Source organism: Nannobrachium achirus (genome assembly GCF_963921795.1).
Source record: "Nannobrachium achirus genome assembly, chromosome: 9".
NCBI classification, from domain to species: domain Eukaryota; kingdom Metazoa; phylum Chordata; class Actinopteri; order Myctophiformes; family Myctophidae; genus Nannobrachium; species Nannobrachium achirus.
The window spans coordinates 39,420,632-39,435,780 of record NC_137818.1 but is presented as its reverse complement, the minus strand read 5'-3'; the positions used below and the strand labels follow the sequence as shown (position 1 = coordinate 39,435,780).

General features: G+C 41.2%; 1 protein-coding gene across 1 annotated transcript; it reads left to right on the top strand.

Moving 5' to 3' along the window:
• The first annotated feature begins 4,613 nt into the window (after positions 1 to 4,613).
• Positions 4,614 to 10,920, top strand: tspan31 (tetraspanin 31). The gene is made up of 6 exons (XM_080733406.1): positions 4,614 to 4,799; positions 6,167 to 6,334; positions 6,777 to 6,857; positions 7,051 to 7,191; positions 8,440 to 8,547; positions 8,861 to 10,920. Exons 1-6 carry the CDS (start codon positions 4,737 to 4,739, stop codon positions 8,933 to 8,935), a joined length of 636 nt encoding a protein of 211 aa, XP_080589532.1. The 5' UTR covers positions 4,614 to 4,736; the 3' UTR covers positions 8,936 to 10,920.
• Positions 10,921 to 15,149: the final 4,229 nt, after the last annotated feature.

Here is a 15,149-nt window from a genome sequence, read left to right as displayed (position 1 = left end):
TCCCTTCCACATCTAGTGAGAGGGCAATAAGCACTCACACAGAATACAAAAGACCCTGACTACTTTAGCCTAGCCTAGCCTTTGGCTCCATGGGGAAGCATAGAGCCTGGGAGCAAGTGAGCACTGATAAAAAAAGAGAAAGAAAATCATGTCACTCATATTCTTTTTAAATAATTTTCATTTGATATCGCCCTCCAATATTTTGAAACTTTAAGGAAAATCACATTAGTGTAATAAAGGCATATTGGGGCGCCGCTGGCCTAACGATTGAAGTGCATATCACAAGGCTCTAGCAGCCTGACAGCAAGTTGTGTGTTCGATTCCAGAGCCCAACGACCTTTGCTGTGTCTGTGTCACCCTTTCCTGTCTCTCTCTACTGTGTACTGTCACTAAAGGCAGAAAACGCCCCAACAATATCAAGAAGATAGACATGTTATAATAATACAATTATATCATTTTGAGGGTGACAGATTTATAATACTGAGTACACATTTTGTGCAGCTTGCTGTTCAAATCATTGTGAAAAAGTGTGACAAACGTGAGGCGCCCGCTGGCCTACTGGTCCTGGTGCATACCACTTAGGCATTGCCACATAGGCATGGATGCCTGGCTCCGTCGCCGGTTCGATTCCCGATCCGGACAACCTTTGCCGCGTGTCACTCCCCATCTCTCCCCCATTTCCTGTCAGTCTACTGTCCTATCAGCCCAAAAAACAAATCTTTAAAAAAAGTGACAAATGTGTGCTGCAAACTGGAGAAATCACATACCCCCTCTCTTTCCCATGTACAGTATCTCTCATCACTGAACATTCACATACACAAGCACACACAGCATACGGACAGACACAGACATACTGTACACCCACACACAAACATGCATGCACAGTGCACACACATGCATAGTGACACTCACAGGCGGAGACTGTCAGATGGACAGTGGCCAAGGGCAGTGGTCATGCTGGGTGATTTTTCATTTCTCCTTCACCGTGAGCCGTCCTCTCTCACCCCTCTTGCATCTATCTTCCCCTCTGAACGTCCCCCTCACCTGCCATGCTGCATTGAGCATTGCCGGCTATGCAATGAGTCAGATTCAAATATCTTCATTTTGCTCCCTAGAGCGTCTACCCCCCCCCCCCCCCCCCCCCACACACACACACACACACACACCAGGGACGTGCAGAGAATGTTAGAGAGGCAGGTGCTGAAATTTCTAAAAGGGTCTTTGGTGAAAATATTGAAAATAGCCAACCTCCGAGCTCACTACTCAGTACTTGATACATACTAAACTAAGCATAATCAAGTGAATACTGGAGATGTGGCATAACGGCATGGATTTCTACACAGAGAGGGCAAGTATTTCAACATAAGATGCTGCATTTCAAGTTCAGGAGAGTTTGGACAAGGCAATTCTCTTGAATGCTGCCTTCAGGTATGGCATGGAAAGAGGGCATTTGCATTTCTTTCACCATAGTAAAAAACTGCATTCGTGGTCTGGAGAGGGCACTTTTTACAGATTTTAGGGCAGGGGCTCAAGTCCCCTTTGATGTCTATGTGTGCACGACACATCCCTGCTCCCTGGAGCGTCTACGCCCCCCCCCCCCCCCCGCACACACACACACACACACACACACACACACACACACACACACACACACACACACACACACACACACACACACACACACACACACACACACACACACACACACACACACACACACACACACACACACACATCTTTTTCTTGGCATACATACAGTCAGTCGATTGCACCCACTTGCTTAACTCCAACAGAGAAATGGCCCTCTTTCTAACAGCACTGAACTCCACAGTGTCACAACCAGGCCTCATGTTGAGTACAGAGGCTTTGATCCTGACTGGAGCTTTGACAATAACCCAAACATGGAGGAATCTGATAGGACGTTTTGATGCACAGGGATGTCTCTCTCTCACACACTGTGTCAAGAGCTGGCAGGTCCTAAAAAGGCCACGTTTGTTTTTTTGTTTGTTTTTTGATTATCTGGGATCATAGAGACCCCACAGCTCACTAGACATTAAATAAAAAGACTAATTTCTTTACCTGGTTTATTTTCGTCCTAAATCCATGCTGTATCTATGCAGGACAGAAATATACGTAATATAATATAATAATAACAATGCAAAGATGTTCCTACTGTACATTATGTCATAGTAACGAGAACAACGTGGGGTATAGAGGAAACTATGTCAAGCTGATGAACTTGAACTTCATGCGTAAAAAGGCACTGTGAAAAGGTATTTTCACAGGAAATGGCTTTGTGGGTGTAGTTGCAGACTGGCAGACAGGAAGTAGGCCGACACGTATATACGGCAGGTTCCATTCTGCTACCATGGTAATGGCTGTCCAAGGATGCTGCCATTGTTGCCATTGCTTGTGTCCCCCTGAGTGAGTCTGTCTGACCATAATACATAACTGCACCCAGCATCAGGAGGCAAGCTGGATGAAAATCGCCATCGACTGAACCCTGCTTCCCCTCAGTGAAAATAACTGACACAGGAAGCACAAGTCAGTCAAGCATATCATCTCTCTATCATCTTAGTCTGCATATAATGTTTCCTTAGAGCTCACGTCTAAAGTTCAATAAACAAAATACAAAAACAATAAAACACATGGAACGCACTGTGAAACAAATGAAGTGTTCTGACTTCATGACATAACAAAGAAAAGCACCCAGCAGCTTGGCCTATGTGCACCAGAATTAGTAGGCTACAAACAGCCCACTAAATAAGGGGTTACTTTGTTCCATAATGTTATTTTCTTCACTGAGAAAAAAACAAACAAAAGAAAAATAAACTACTCCAATAGACTCAGAAGGGAGTTCAGAAAAATAATCAGAGTTAAACTTACCTTCAATACTGTGGAGGTAGACCTTAAGGCCACAGCGCAGTTGTGGATCTGCAACCCTTTCGATCTGCTTGAAAAGTCTGTTGATTGTATTCTTGACAGCTTCATGCCTCTTCACCTCAGCTTTTATCGCACTGGAGTTTACTGACTTACTGCCACTATTCATCTTGACATTTAGACCCGTAGTAAACTGCACCAAATTGCATGTTTCAGCCCATTTGATCGCCTAAATGTTGGCCTCACAAATGTGCGTAAGCCACGCAGGAAAACGACAACTTGCTGTCTCTCTCTCCAGACCACAAACTCTGCTCATTGCGAATGGGTGTCTCAGTTTCCTCTGCAGGTTTTGAACTGAACTCACTTCCTTATTTCAGACCTTAGTCTTTACTGTATGCATTCTCTGACTGCACTATTGAGCGGACTACTGAGAGGAGGGCTTTGCAAAAGGCTTCCTCATGTATCACATTATTGAGATCCTTGGCTTCAAGTTAAAGGGGAATTTGCATTTATATTTTAAAATGCAAAATTAAATGTGAATTATATGAACAATTTAAAAGGATTCATCAAGTGAGTTGTACTAAATCCTATGTATGTGTTTGTGCAATGGCTGCTTCAGGTTCAGCTTCTGAACATCCATGTATATGTAGATTGTAAACACCCTGCTAGTGTATTTGTCGATTGCTCAATTCCTCAGCTGCATGTCACCACACTTCATATTCATAATAATTGTGAAATTAGACTAGTGTTTACAGTTACAGTAGCTAAGTGACTGACCTGCCATGACACAGAAAATATAGTTGCCTAATAATACAGGAGGCATTCCACTGCCAGATAATTCATATAATAACATAATAATTGTCCAAGATGACCAGTCACTTACTTGATGCGATGACACACCACCAGTGAGGGATGAGGTGAAACAGACTGACAGGCAGGTGGACAGACAGACAGACAGACCTGTAGACAGATATGGATGTTGAGTTATCAGAAGCAGAACAAGAAGCAACAACTATTGAACAGTATGGAGCTTAGGCTACAGCTTACCATCAACTATTACATTTTTGCTATTGCATCATCCATGCGAAGATTATGTCACCCAAGTCTGCATGATGAATTGAATAACAAGTTTGTTTGACAGACAGACAGGGTGTTTTGACAGTAGGCCTACTTGTGTTGTAACTTTTTGTTGTTGTTGTTTGTTTGTTTTGACTGTACTTGTGCTGTAGACCTACTACATTTTTGTCTAATAAAATATTCAATCAATCAATCAATCAATCAATCAATCAATCAATCAATCAAAGCCAAAAGTACAAGTACAAGATCAAGGTGAATATATTTGGTGTACAGAGACAGAGTACAGAGCCAACCCAGGTCCAGTAAGCTAAAGACTGGAGAGTTGAAGAGGTTAATGTGAAATAGATCACAAAAATCACACCCGTGTGAACTGAGCGGTGGTGTGTGTGTGTGTGTGTGTGTGTGTGTGTGTGTGTGTGTGTGTGTGTGTGTGTGTGTGTGTGTCTGGCCTGGCCTGAACAACAGCGCCCCTCCCTTAACATGTGTGGTCACAAAAGGTACTGTAGGCTACATACAGACACGCACACACACACACACGGACGCATACACACACGGCCACGTATAGGAGACGGTGTAACCACCGCTCAAAAACAGGTTAGCTACAGGAAGAGCGTGACGCGTTTTCCGCAGTGACGTCATCGGTTGGCCACGCCCCTCAGTGTGCTGGTGTTGCTGCTAGCCAGCTCAGCTCAGCTGCTCCTAAAAGCAAAAGAAACTGAAAGACGCGTCGATCTCTTGTCACTTTTCCTACGTTTGGGTCCAGCTAGAGTTGTTCGAATATGGTCTGTGGTGGATTCACCTGTTCTAAGAATGCGCTTTGTTCCCTGAACGTGGTTTACATGGTGAGTGCATCGCAAAATGGATCATCTGATCATCATCATCACCATAATCATCATCATGCTAACTTTTAGCTTCTGCTAACTACTGGATCACAATTTAGCCTTTGCTAACAATGTCTAGAGTAAACAGCGTAGATTTTGACTAACGATTTTGTATTTTATTTCAAAAGCCTGGTTTATCAATACGCTGGTGATCATTGGTATGTACAGTTTCTTTGTGTTAGTTCCCTAGCGAATGAGTCAACTAGTAGTCTACTACATAGAGGTCTACTAGCGGTGTGTGTGTACCTAGCTACCGTAGCTAACGTTAGCCAAGAAAGACCGACACAGGCAGTAATGTAGAAAACGACCTACAGTGGTGCAAAAAAGTTCTTAAATGTTGTACTTGAGTAAAAGTATCATCAATACCGCAATGTTGAAACACTCTGTTACAAGAAAATGTCCGGAATTTAAAATGTACTTGAGTACAGGTACAAAAGTATTGGTATCAAAATGTACTTAAAATTACCAAAAGTAAAGGTACTGAGGCAAGTTTTCAAATGTTGAAATGAGCAGATCTACAAGCTCACAATGCGTCGCATCGTGAAGTACAAATACCTCAAATTTGTACTTAAGTAAATGTACTTAGTTACTTTACACCACTGGAAACGACCTACTCCTCCTAACGTCAGCTGATAGTAGTGATGATATCGCCATGATGCGCCTGATAGCCAACGTTAGCATGGCAGCTTGGTAAACGTAAAGGTGATACAAACGAATTTGCTGTCAACACAATCTAGCCAACGTTGTTTTTTTGGCCTTGTTTGTGTTGCTATAACGAGGGGAACTCCGTGTGGGTCAGAATGATCATCATGACCTAGAATTGTAGCGGTATCCTGTCTCCCAGTGAATTGGTCATCATCAGCAACACACTGCTGCTATTGTTGTTGTACTGTCTGGCCTCAGTGGCCTGTAGTTGGCATTCATTTACACGGATCCACTCTAGTAACTACTCTTCTACTAGTCTCCTACCCATAGACCTAGCCCTGAAACATGACGGTCGTTGATAACATGTGATGTTATCAGCGACCGTCATCATGTTTCAGGACCCTTATCAGCTTCAATGTCTTTTATGATCATGTCTGAAGTGGCATTCACAACGACCATATAATAATTATGTAATAATTACAGCATCATTTGGTGAAGATTTACAAATGTATTAAAAACCTTTCATGGGTCTTAAAAAAGTACATTTGACCTCGGGTGAACTATTTCTTCTGTGTTTTCAAATCATCATAGACTTTTATAAGAACAGCCTAGCCTATTCATTTGCGGCGTGTTGCTACTATCTTGTTGACCCCGTTTGAACTGCTTCCCTGTTGTGCGTTCAGCTGGTGGGGCTGCTGCTGATCGGAGTAGCAGCATGGGGGAAAGGCTTCGGGCTGGTGTCTAGTATCCACATCATCGGAGGAGTCATCGCTGTCGGCGTCTTCCTCCTGCTCATAGCCATCGTAGGACTCATCGGAGCCATGCACCACCATCAAGTCATGCTCTTCTTTGTATCCTTTAGTCTCCCTGTCCTGCAGGCTGAAATCTATGAAACAATCAATCATATTACTGGCGGTTCAGAGAAAAGATGTAATTTACCTAATGGACACAGTAAGCACCTTGTCTTGGCCAAATTTGGAGTCAAATTATGTCAGACAACTGATGACATATAGTAGTTGCCACATGAAGTACGAGAACCACATTGGAGCTACACTGTTCCCATTTGGATCCAGAGATCTACCGTACATGATTCGAGATTTACACTCCCATGTTAAATTGACTTATAATTTTGCACTGCACTTGTACATCATCATCGTCATCAGATGGCCTCTTTTTGCTGATGTTTGGTTTGTTTAATGGAATGAGAGGGCAGATGCATTGTTGTCAATGTGCTGCAAGATATCACTACTTTGCACTTCTCTGTTATTTCTTTGACAGTCACCTCTCTCCCAGTACATGGTCATTCTGTTCATTGTTTTCCTCTTCCAATTCGGAGTGTCCTGTTCCTGCCTGGCAATGAACCGTGAACAGCAGGTGAGGGCTCAATGTGTTTTAAATGTTGTATTTTGTTGTTGTTTTCCCCTCTTTCGGTCCCTCTCTCTCTTGTTTTGTTTGTGAATTTTGAAAATCTTTTATGGCCCCAGAAAATGAGGAATATAATTTTATGCGAAATGTGTAATCCTTGAAATGATTCATAATTCACTGGTATTTGTAAATGCTTCACCAGGAGGCGTTGCTGAACTCTACTTGGAATGTGTTGCACAACAAGACAAAGGCAGACCTGGAGACCCAACTGGACTGCTGTGGGCTCCTCAACTCAACCAGTAGCCGAGTACAGTTTGACCTGGACGTGGCGAGCTGCCCTGCTGTAAGCTATGTTTATGCAACATTTTTCATTGTTAATGTTGTGTGCGCAAAACGTATTTCTAACCAATGATGACATTATCACTAGTGATGGGGAGATACACATGGTTAACTGTTTACATTAAATTAATGGAGTGTTAGGACTGATAAACGAGAAAATTGTAATAACTACTTGTAGGCCATTATTAAAATATGTCAACGTAAGCCACAAGTGACAAACATGCAAGTCAAATCGATGCATCAGTCTTTGGGTTTCTGATGGGTTATGTTGAACTATCTTATTTGTCCAGAGCTGTGCTTTTACTGTCTAGAAAGTCACCACAAAATCTATAATATCAACTTAAAAAACAAGTGCTATGTTAAGGTAGCCTGATTTCAGACTCAGCTCACGCTTTAGTCTGAAACTGTGCCCTATTCTGAACGATATCTGGGGGAGGGACCTTTGTGCGAGTGAACACGACGCACAGTGATCGCGACGCACGGTCGCGGCGTGTGTGTGTGTCTCTGTGTGTGCCAGTGACTGCTTCCACACAAAACTGCGACCAGAAACATGTAATCAACATTAACAGCTTGGTGAGATCAGCGCGTGCGTGTGTGCCTGCCTATCTGCCTGCCTGGTGTGTGAACTTCATTTGAATCGTTAAAACTGCTGCACAGATTGGATATTCGTTTGACCCAGACCCACCCCCCGCGCTCAGTGGAGCAGCCGCAATATTTGGCTGCTAAACTGCTGATTCATTTACTCAGCTCCAGACCCTGGAGCATGATATTGCATCATCTGATGCATCATATGATGCAAAATGCATCATATGATGCTTTGTAACATGCTGAAATACTAAAATATCTAAAAACACAGATTGAACACAATAACTCAGGATTGTGTTGATCGTGTCCCAAACAACAATAAAATAAGATCTGGTTGTCCCAGAGGTGAAGTGGTCCTTTAAGTAGGAATTGGTGGATGTGTATTGTGTAATCTATACAATCCAGTTGAGTTTCACTTACATTTTGGCTTTTATAATAAACTAAAGGCATCTGAAACGGTTCTGAAACTGGCTGATAAAGTGACAACTAGGAAAATCACAAGATGGTGGGAAACACTTCCAGGCAGTTGGCTTGACCAGTGCTATTTCTATAAATATGATGTCATGCTGGCAACATTCCCAAGTGTACACATTCACAAACAATGGGATCAAATGCAAGTGAACTGAATGCTCAAAATGAGTTGGTGGTATTGTGCATTTCTCTTCAGCCATGCAAAACCACCGCCTGTTACACCTGTGGGGAGAAGATGCTGGATCACGCCACAGATACTTTGAAGATCCTCGGCGGGGTCGGACTCTTCTTCAGCTTCACAGAGGTTAGTGTCGGGCCACCAAAAATCCATCAATGGAGCCATTCATTCACCAAGCAATCAATCATTCTATCAGCCTTTATGGCCCAGATGGTGAAGAGCTACACTACATGGCAAATTAGTTTAAGGGTAGACCAAGTGGATTGACAGTTTGATGGATGATTTAACCATTGCACACAAGCAACACACTTGTTGGAAGGAAGTAAAACGCTATCATTTGCGTCTGAATGGATTCAAATGATGGCCCCATAAATTTGTATTTAATCAATGCATTGAGCCTGTTGCACCTGGTTTAACCTTTGCATCCCTTCCTTCCCAGATTCTTGGGGTCTGGCTAGCTGTGCGCTACAGGAACCAGAAGGATCCCCGGGCAAACCCAAGTGCTTTCCTATAGTCTGTCCCTTATCCTTGATGCAATACCACAGATTACAGTCGCAGACACACTGAAGACACGTAGAATCATGCATATCTAGAGACAGACACTCAGGTGTATAGTACAGAGAGGCACAAGCTACAATCACACAGAATGGACAGGCGCACACAGCATGTGACCAACACTGAGACACACAAACACACCTTCACACAGGACTAAGACATATATCCTACAGAAAAAACAAAACCCCTTTTTATTCAGTTGAGCATTTCATAAGAGCTAAATGGTAAAATAGTCTGCTTTTCTATTGCAGCTTTATCCAAAGCTTTTACAATGTGCGTTATAGCCACACATTCACAGGCTGGATGCTTATGTATGAAAGGTTGAATTGAAGTACCAAGAAGTTACTTGTTGGTATCGCTACCCAGCCTTGATTTTGAGCACCAAATTCCTGAGAATTGCTCTCTAGATTCCAGCCATGTAACAAACAATAGACACCTCTACTGTATGTACTGCATGTGTTCTCCAGCTGTACAGACACAAGGCCTCCTTGTTGATTCTGCCCTGTACATCAAATGACTGTGCAGCATTCTAGAACCTGTATGCACATTCCTCTCAAAAGAAGCTATTTCTGTCTCTACGTAGTGCTGCCATTTATGACGGATCTGGTCCTTTGTTCAGTGCCAGCAGCGATGTGTAGATCTACGTACTTATACATGTCAAATGCAATTTGTTTTGATCTCAAAGTGGTCTGACCATCTGAGGTAGAGAAAAATGAAGGTACGCCTTGGACATATGGCATAATGTTGTTTTTGGAAGGTATGTATGTTTTTCAGATAAATAAATGCTGGGATCTTAGGAACTAACAATAGAGTTTAGATAGCATACCTGTTAGTCAATCAGGTTCAAATATTTATGAATTTCTGTAACTGAGCCAACATACCGGTACTTAAACAGTCACAGATATTAGAATGCCAATGGACTGCAGCCTTCACGTTGTATATAATGTAATATTATAATCATTTGAGGTGGGTTGCCTAAGTAATGTTTTTGAAGGTTACAATAATCCACCCAATCTGTATTTAATATGCTTTGTGTCACAAAGTGATGTTGGTTAGTATAGAGTCCAGTAGTAATGTGGATTCAGGTACATATCATGACCTCTTATGTAACTGGAAGATTTTTTTAGTTATTGGAATTGATTTGTTAATTTGGTGGAAACTACCTATTTGCAAACTCAACCCCCAATAGTGTTAATTGTGAAATTAATATGTAGTTTATTCTGGTGAACTATATAATTTGCAATCTTTTTTTTTTTTTTTTTACATTATAAATGTTTTCCTTTGTGTCATATTGTTGCAATTGCTATGTTCTCAGTTGCCATCCATTTCTGTTTGTTTGACAGTGTTAAGCACATTTCTTAGTCTATTTAAGTATTGCTAAATGCACATTAGGCAAAACATTTTTATTTAATTGTATTTAGGCTATATTACTTTTACCAAACAAGTAGGGTAGGTGGCAGTTAATGATTCATTTTATTTTTGAGAGATCGCTGCTTGCTTTTTGTTTGTTTCTTCATTTAAGATGGGTTACTGGCCTTTGTAGCCTTTCCTCTCTTTTTAACTGCTTTTATCGTAGGTATTAACATTACCTACATTAACATACACTACATGTGTTTACTTGAACCAGTTGATCTTGCTGATGTGGAGCTTCTGCTGCTGGTGTGGAATTGTTGCTGGTGTAAACAAGCATTTGATGCCATGTATTAAACCTCACTTTGAATTTGTGTGCACTTGCTATTTCCGCCGGACCCTCTTGAAATTTTGAGACTTAATTTTCCAAATAAAAATAAATCTAATTGGAAATTGACTCGTTTATTTCAACCTAAGTCATTTCAAATATGTTATCTTGGTAAACCTTTGCTGTAATTATTCTGTTTTCTTTCTTCTGTTGTAATAATTAAATAAGGAATAAATATTCCTAGAAGTCTGTGTATACAATAAACTCAAAACTTTTAACTGTCATTTCACCATTGTCATGGAGACCCAAGGTGTTTTTTTTTTTTTTTTTTTTTTTTATTATATCAACCATGTGTGTACAATAAACGTGACAAAATAGAAAACTAGTGCTCTGTGGAATGGATCATCAATGACTGGGGCTGCTGTTCATACACCACAACCATTCCACTTCGCCACATGGTGGCAGTAGAAAACTTGAATTGCTCTTCCAAGGTCTGTCAACCTGTACAGCTGCAATGTGTTTTTTCCCTTTTCCTTTATTGTTATTATTTTACTTTACTGCATTTAATATAATTCCTCCATGTGGCACCCCGACTTGCTTAGAACAGGCCAGTTCCATCCAGTTTTTAAATATTAATTGATTTTAAAAGTTGTCTATTAATCTACACCCCAACGTTTCTCAAAAAATGCAAGTGGACAGTGTCCACATGGCAGCTATAAAACTAATTCAGTCAAGCAGCAGGATTTGATATAAGGTTCATTCATAAGACCATTAATCCCTCAGCTGGAATGTGTCCAGAAATAACAGGGAGGATACTGAGCAGTGGATAGCTTGGAGCAGAAGGAGAGCTTTATGATCAGGGAATAGGGATACACAAGGAATTATCAAAGTTCCATTAAAGATAGTGCACAGAGTAAGGCTAAATAGTTTTGACACTACCACATCTCCTTCAGAGTCATAGCTATTCTGATGAAGACAGTAGCATCAAAAATCAAAATGTTAGTCTGGGTTGGGAAGTAGCTCATAATTAGTAGGATACTCTTGTTACTGTAATTACAGAGTTATTTTGTATTCTTGCCCTTTTGGAATACATTCTAAATTCAGTCGTTCTACTTGTACTGGTAAGTCATTCTTTGACGATTTACTGTTACTAAATGGTGCATTCAAAGCACTTTACACTCAGGTGGAGGAAACCATGCAAGGCAATAAGCAGGTTATTGCATCAGGAGCAGTTTGGGACCAGTGTTTTTCTCAAGAACACTTCAACACTAACACAGGGGGAGCCCAGGATCGAACTGGGAACCTTCCTTCCTATTCCCAAGCAGCCACTCTACATCCCGAGCCACTGCCACCCCAACAACAGTTAACAACAATTATAGTCTACTGTTATGGCACAATTAAGTTTGATACTCTTATCCATTGTAAGGCAAACTTTGAGAAAGAATTCTCATATTGGCTTATTTGTATTGAAATGGTTAAGTATTCTGAATGCCACATTGGCCCTTTCACTATAGCTGTTAACTCAAAATATTCTTTATACAAGCTAGTTTTGTACATTTACTTGAATAGTATCAACACCCAAGTAATTCTATATTCGTTTGAGTAATATTTACGTTGAGTGATAATAGTTCTTATACTTGGTTATTCTTGTACTCTTTTCAACGGTGCCAATATCTTTCAGACATTGCCCAGATGCCACTGTACTGTCCAATTCAGTGAGCACTGTGTGAAGTGTGTGAATCTTTTACTCGGATTCAAGAAACTATTCAGACAAAGGTTATACCGACATGAGGTCTGTGTCCCTGCCCTCAGCCAAATGCCCCCCCACATCATGTCACCCCAACAAAAATGCATGACCCGATCCCTGGTGTTTGAAACACCTTGGCGAGGTACACTGGCAGGTTCATTTTCTCAGGATGTAGGGACATTTATGCAAGTGAAATGTGCCTGGTAAGGGTTTTGGGTCCCAAGAGTTTCCACTGGCTGGGGACGTCAATTTGGAAACCGCAGTGCCGGGCCGGCCATGCGCTTCTTCTCCCCCCATCCTGTCAGTGTGCTGTCCTGAGGGCCATGTGCCAGTCCCCTCCCTGTGATGCATGCCCATATGCCGGGTGTATTAACTTGGAGTCGCTGTGGAGAATCACACCAACAGGGACGGCCATCTGTTCCCTCACAGATATAGCATGCACTGCAAGTGCATGTAGGCAGGATCATAAAACATTTGGTCCATTATACCATACTGTCATGGCGCACCAGTTTTATGTGGGCTCATCTTATATGCATGGCTAATGGACATATACGTAGTACAGTAGGGTTTTTGAAGATGAGCCATGAGGCACTGCTGAGATTATTAGCAGTAAATGAGTGTTCTCCTAATACAATTTTGAGTCCTCTTTTTGCCCCAAATCCTATCCAATATCCTTACTGTTTTGCTGTGATTTTGGGCCACACTGGGGAAAGGGTGAATCAAATCAATACATTTTTCATTCTAAGAGATGTGCTTTGCAATATGCCCGCTCCATCCATCCTGTCAATAGTGTAAATCTCCTCTCGAAGAAGGGAAATGGGATCAGTGTGGATAAACCTGGGTGTTCCTAATGAATCTGCATCAGGATCTCTGGATTCTTCTCACAGTGCTGCTAGGACAAACAGGAAGTTAAATCATTCTCATCAGTGAGTGGAGACAAACAGGTCAATATGGCCTATCAATAATGAAACAGAGCGAGAATGCATTGTTAGTCCTTTCCTAAACGTGGAAGGACAGCATAGGTGATATGGTAATTTGAAACATCCATGTTCTAAAGTGAGCTTTAATGTTGGCAGGACATTTATACATTTTTGTATTACAGGACATATTCCTCCAAGTATGAAAGTTTTTCATCGTTGCATTGCCTGTCATGTTTTTTGTTTTACAGGACATCATTTACCATAGCAGGTACATTTTGTAAGCAAATCCCTAAAACATACTGATATGGACGCTGGTAATCAAGTTTCCCTATCCCCTTTAATTTTTAAGATAACATTATAAAATCTTGTACATCTCACACATTCATTGACTTTCAGACCCCAGTGGTATTGTGTTATTCTGTGTAATAGGCTGTTATTATTTTCATTTTTCTATTCATTTTCAGTTTATTACATATTGATGTTGAGACCTACATAAAAAGGACACAAAATATATACAGCACACCCTGTCTTATTTGGGAGGATATTGTGAGAAGTTAACTGTTCCTGAATGTCTCTAGAACTACAGATGTTGACAAGGGGGGAAAAGGGAGGAATAATCGTGAAATTGACTTTTTTTGTACCCTTTGATCTTTTGTCATACATATCTAAAGAAGAAAGGTGTGAGGAACATTTGAGGGGGCTGGGGGTAGGACAGAAGGGAGCAGTTGCAGAAGGATGAGGATGGGAAAGGGAAACGGGAGGAGGTGACAAAAGGAGGAGGTGAAGACTTGCGTTTCCATTAAGAAAAGAGAGCTGTTATACAATTCAATTCAATTCAATTCAAAGGAGCTTTATTGGCATGAGAAAACACACATTTACATTGCAAAGCAAGTGTCACAAATAAAAATAAAAACAGTTGAAAATGGGGAACATATGTACAGTTATATATACAGCATTGTCGCATTGTGACATTAGGGTATACAGCTTTTGGAACAAATAGCATTATTTGTTCTCAAAATGCATTCAAAGGTAGCAGCTCTGTTTCATACTGTATACAGTAGGACTAGATGTCAATCCATGGTTTGTAGTCCTTAGGGTGGTTGTGCTAGCCTTCTTTTGTCACAACAGTTCACAAATCTTGCTGCTGTGTTCGCACATTGTTGTATTTCTCCCAGTGAGTATGGGAGTTTTTCATCATTGCACTGGTCATGTTTTCAAACTCACTTCGGGTGTGTGTAATCTTTGGGAAGTATGTGTCTCTGATGTCTTGGTATAGTGGTGAGGTGGTCTGGTGGTCTGTCTGTGGCGGCCTTTCTCTATTGCAAGGCTGTGTTCGCTGAGTCTGTACCTAGTCAAGGCTTTCCTAAGTTTTGGGTAGTTTACTGTGCTCAGTAAACTCATACACTGGTTTGTATGTTATCCAAAGGGGGAAATCTCGTTTTTCCGACGTAGCGAGTCAGCCAGGTGCACTGTGAGACAACTTTGAATAAATGTATCAAACATATTCATATCCAACCCTCCCATCATATAAAAAGCTTACTGCCACAAAAAATACCATCACGTCAAAAAATCCTTAAATAGGCTACAGCCATTAGGTGGGTTGGTAAAACAAGTCTGCCATGGAGCACATGCTTTTATGTGGGATCCAATGTGTAACATCAATGTTGTTGTGAACAAAGTGGATATGAGTGGGATTCTTGGAGCCTGTCTCAGAGCACAGGGTACACAGCAGTCTTAATAATAATTTGCTGTATTACTCTTGTTACTCTGTTGAACATGAACATATTTTCAACAGAAAGTTTATTTTAAGGATGTCGTATGAGAAAGT

What these genes read in the sequence shown, in the direction of transcription:
- tspan31 (XM_080733406.1), top strand. Translation starts at nt 4,737, where the DNA reads ATGGTCTGTGGTGGATTCACCTGTTCTAAGAATGCGCTTTGTTCCCTG. An exon ending in CCCTGAACGTGGTTTACATG is followed by an intron (nt 4,800 to 6,166) that starts GTGAGTGCATCG and finishes TTGTGCGTTCAG; the next exon opens with CTGGTGGGGCTGCTGCTGAT. An exon ending in CAATGAACCGTGAACAGCAG is followed by an intron (nt 6,858 to 7,050) that starts GTGAGGGCTCAA and finishes ATGCTTCACCAG; the next exon opens with GAGGCGTTGCTGAACTCTAC.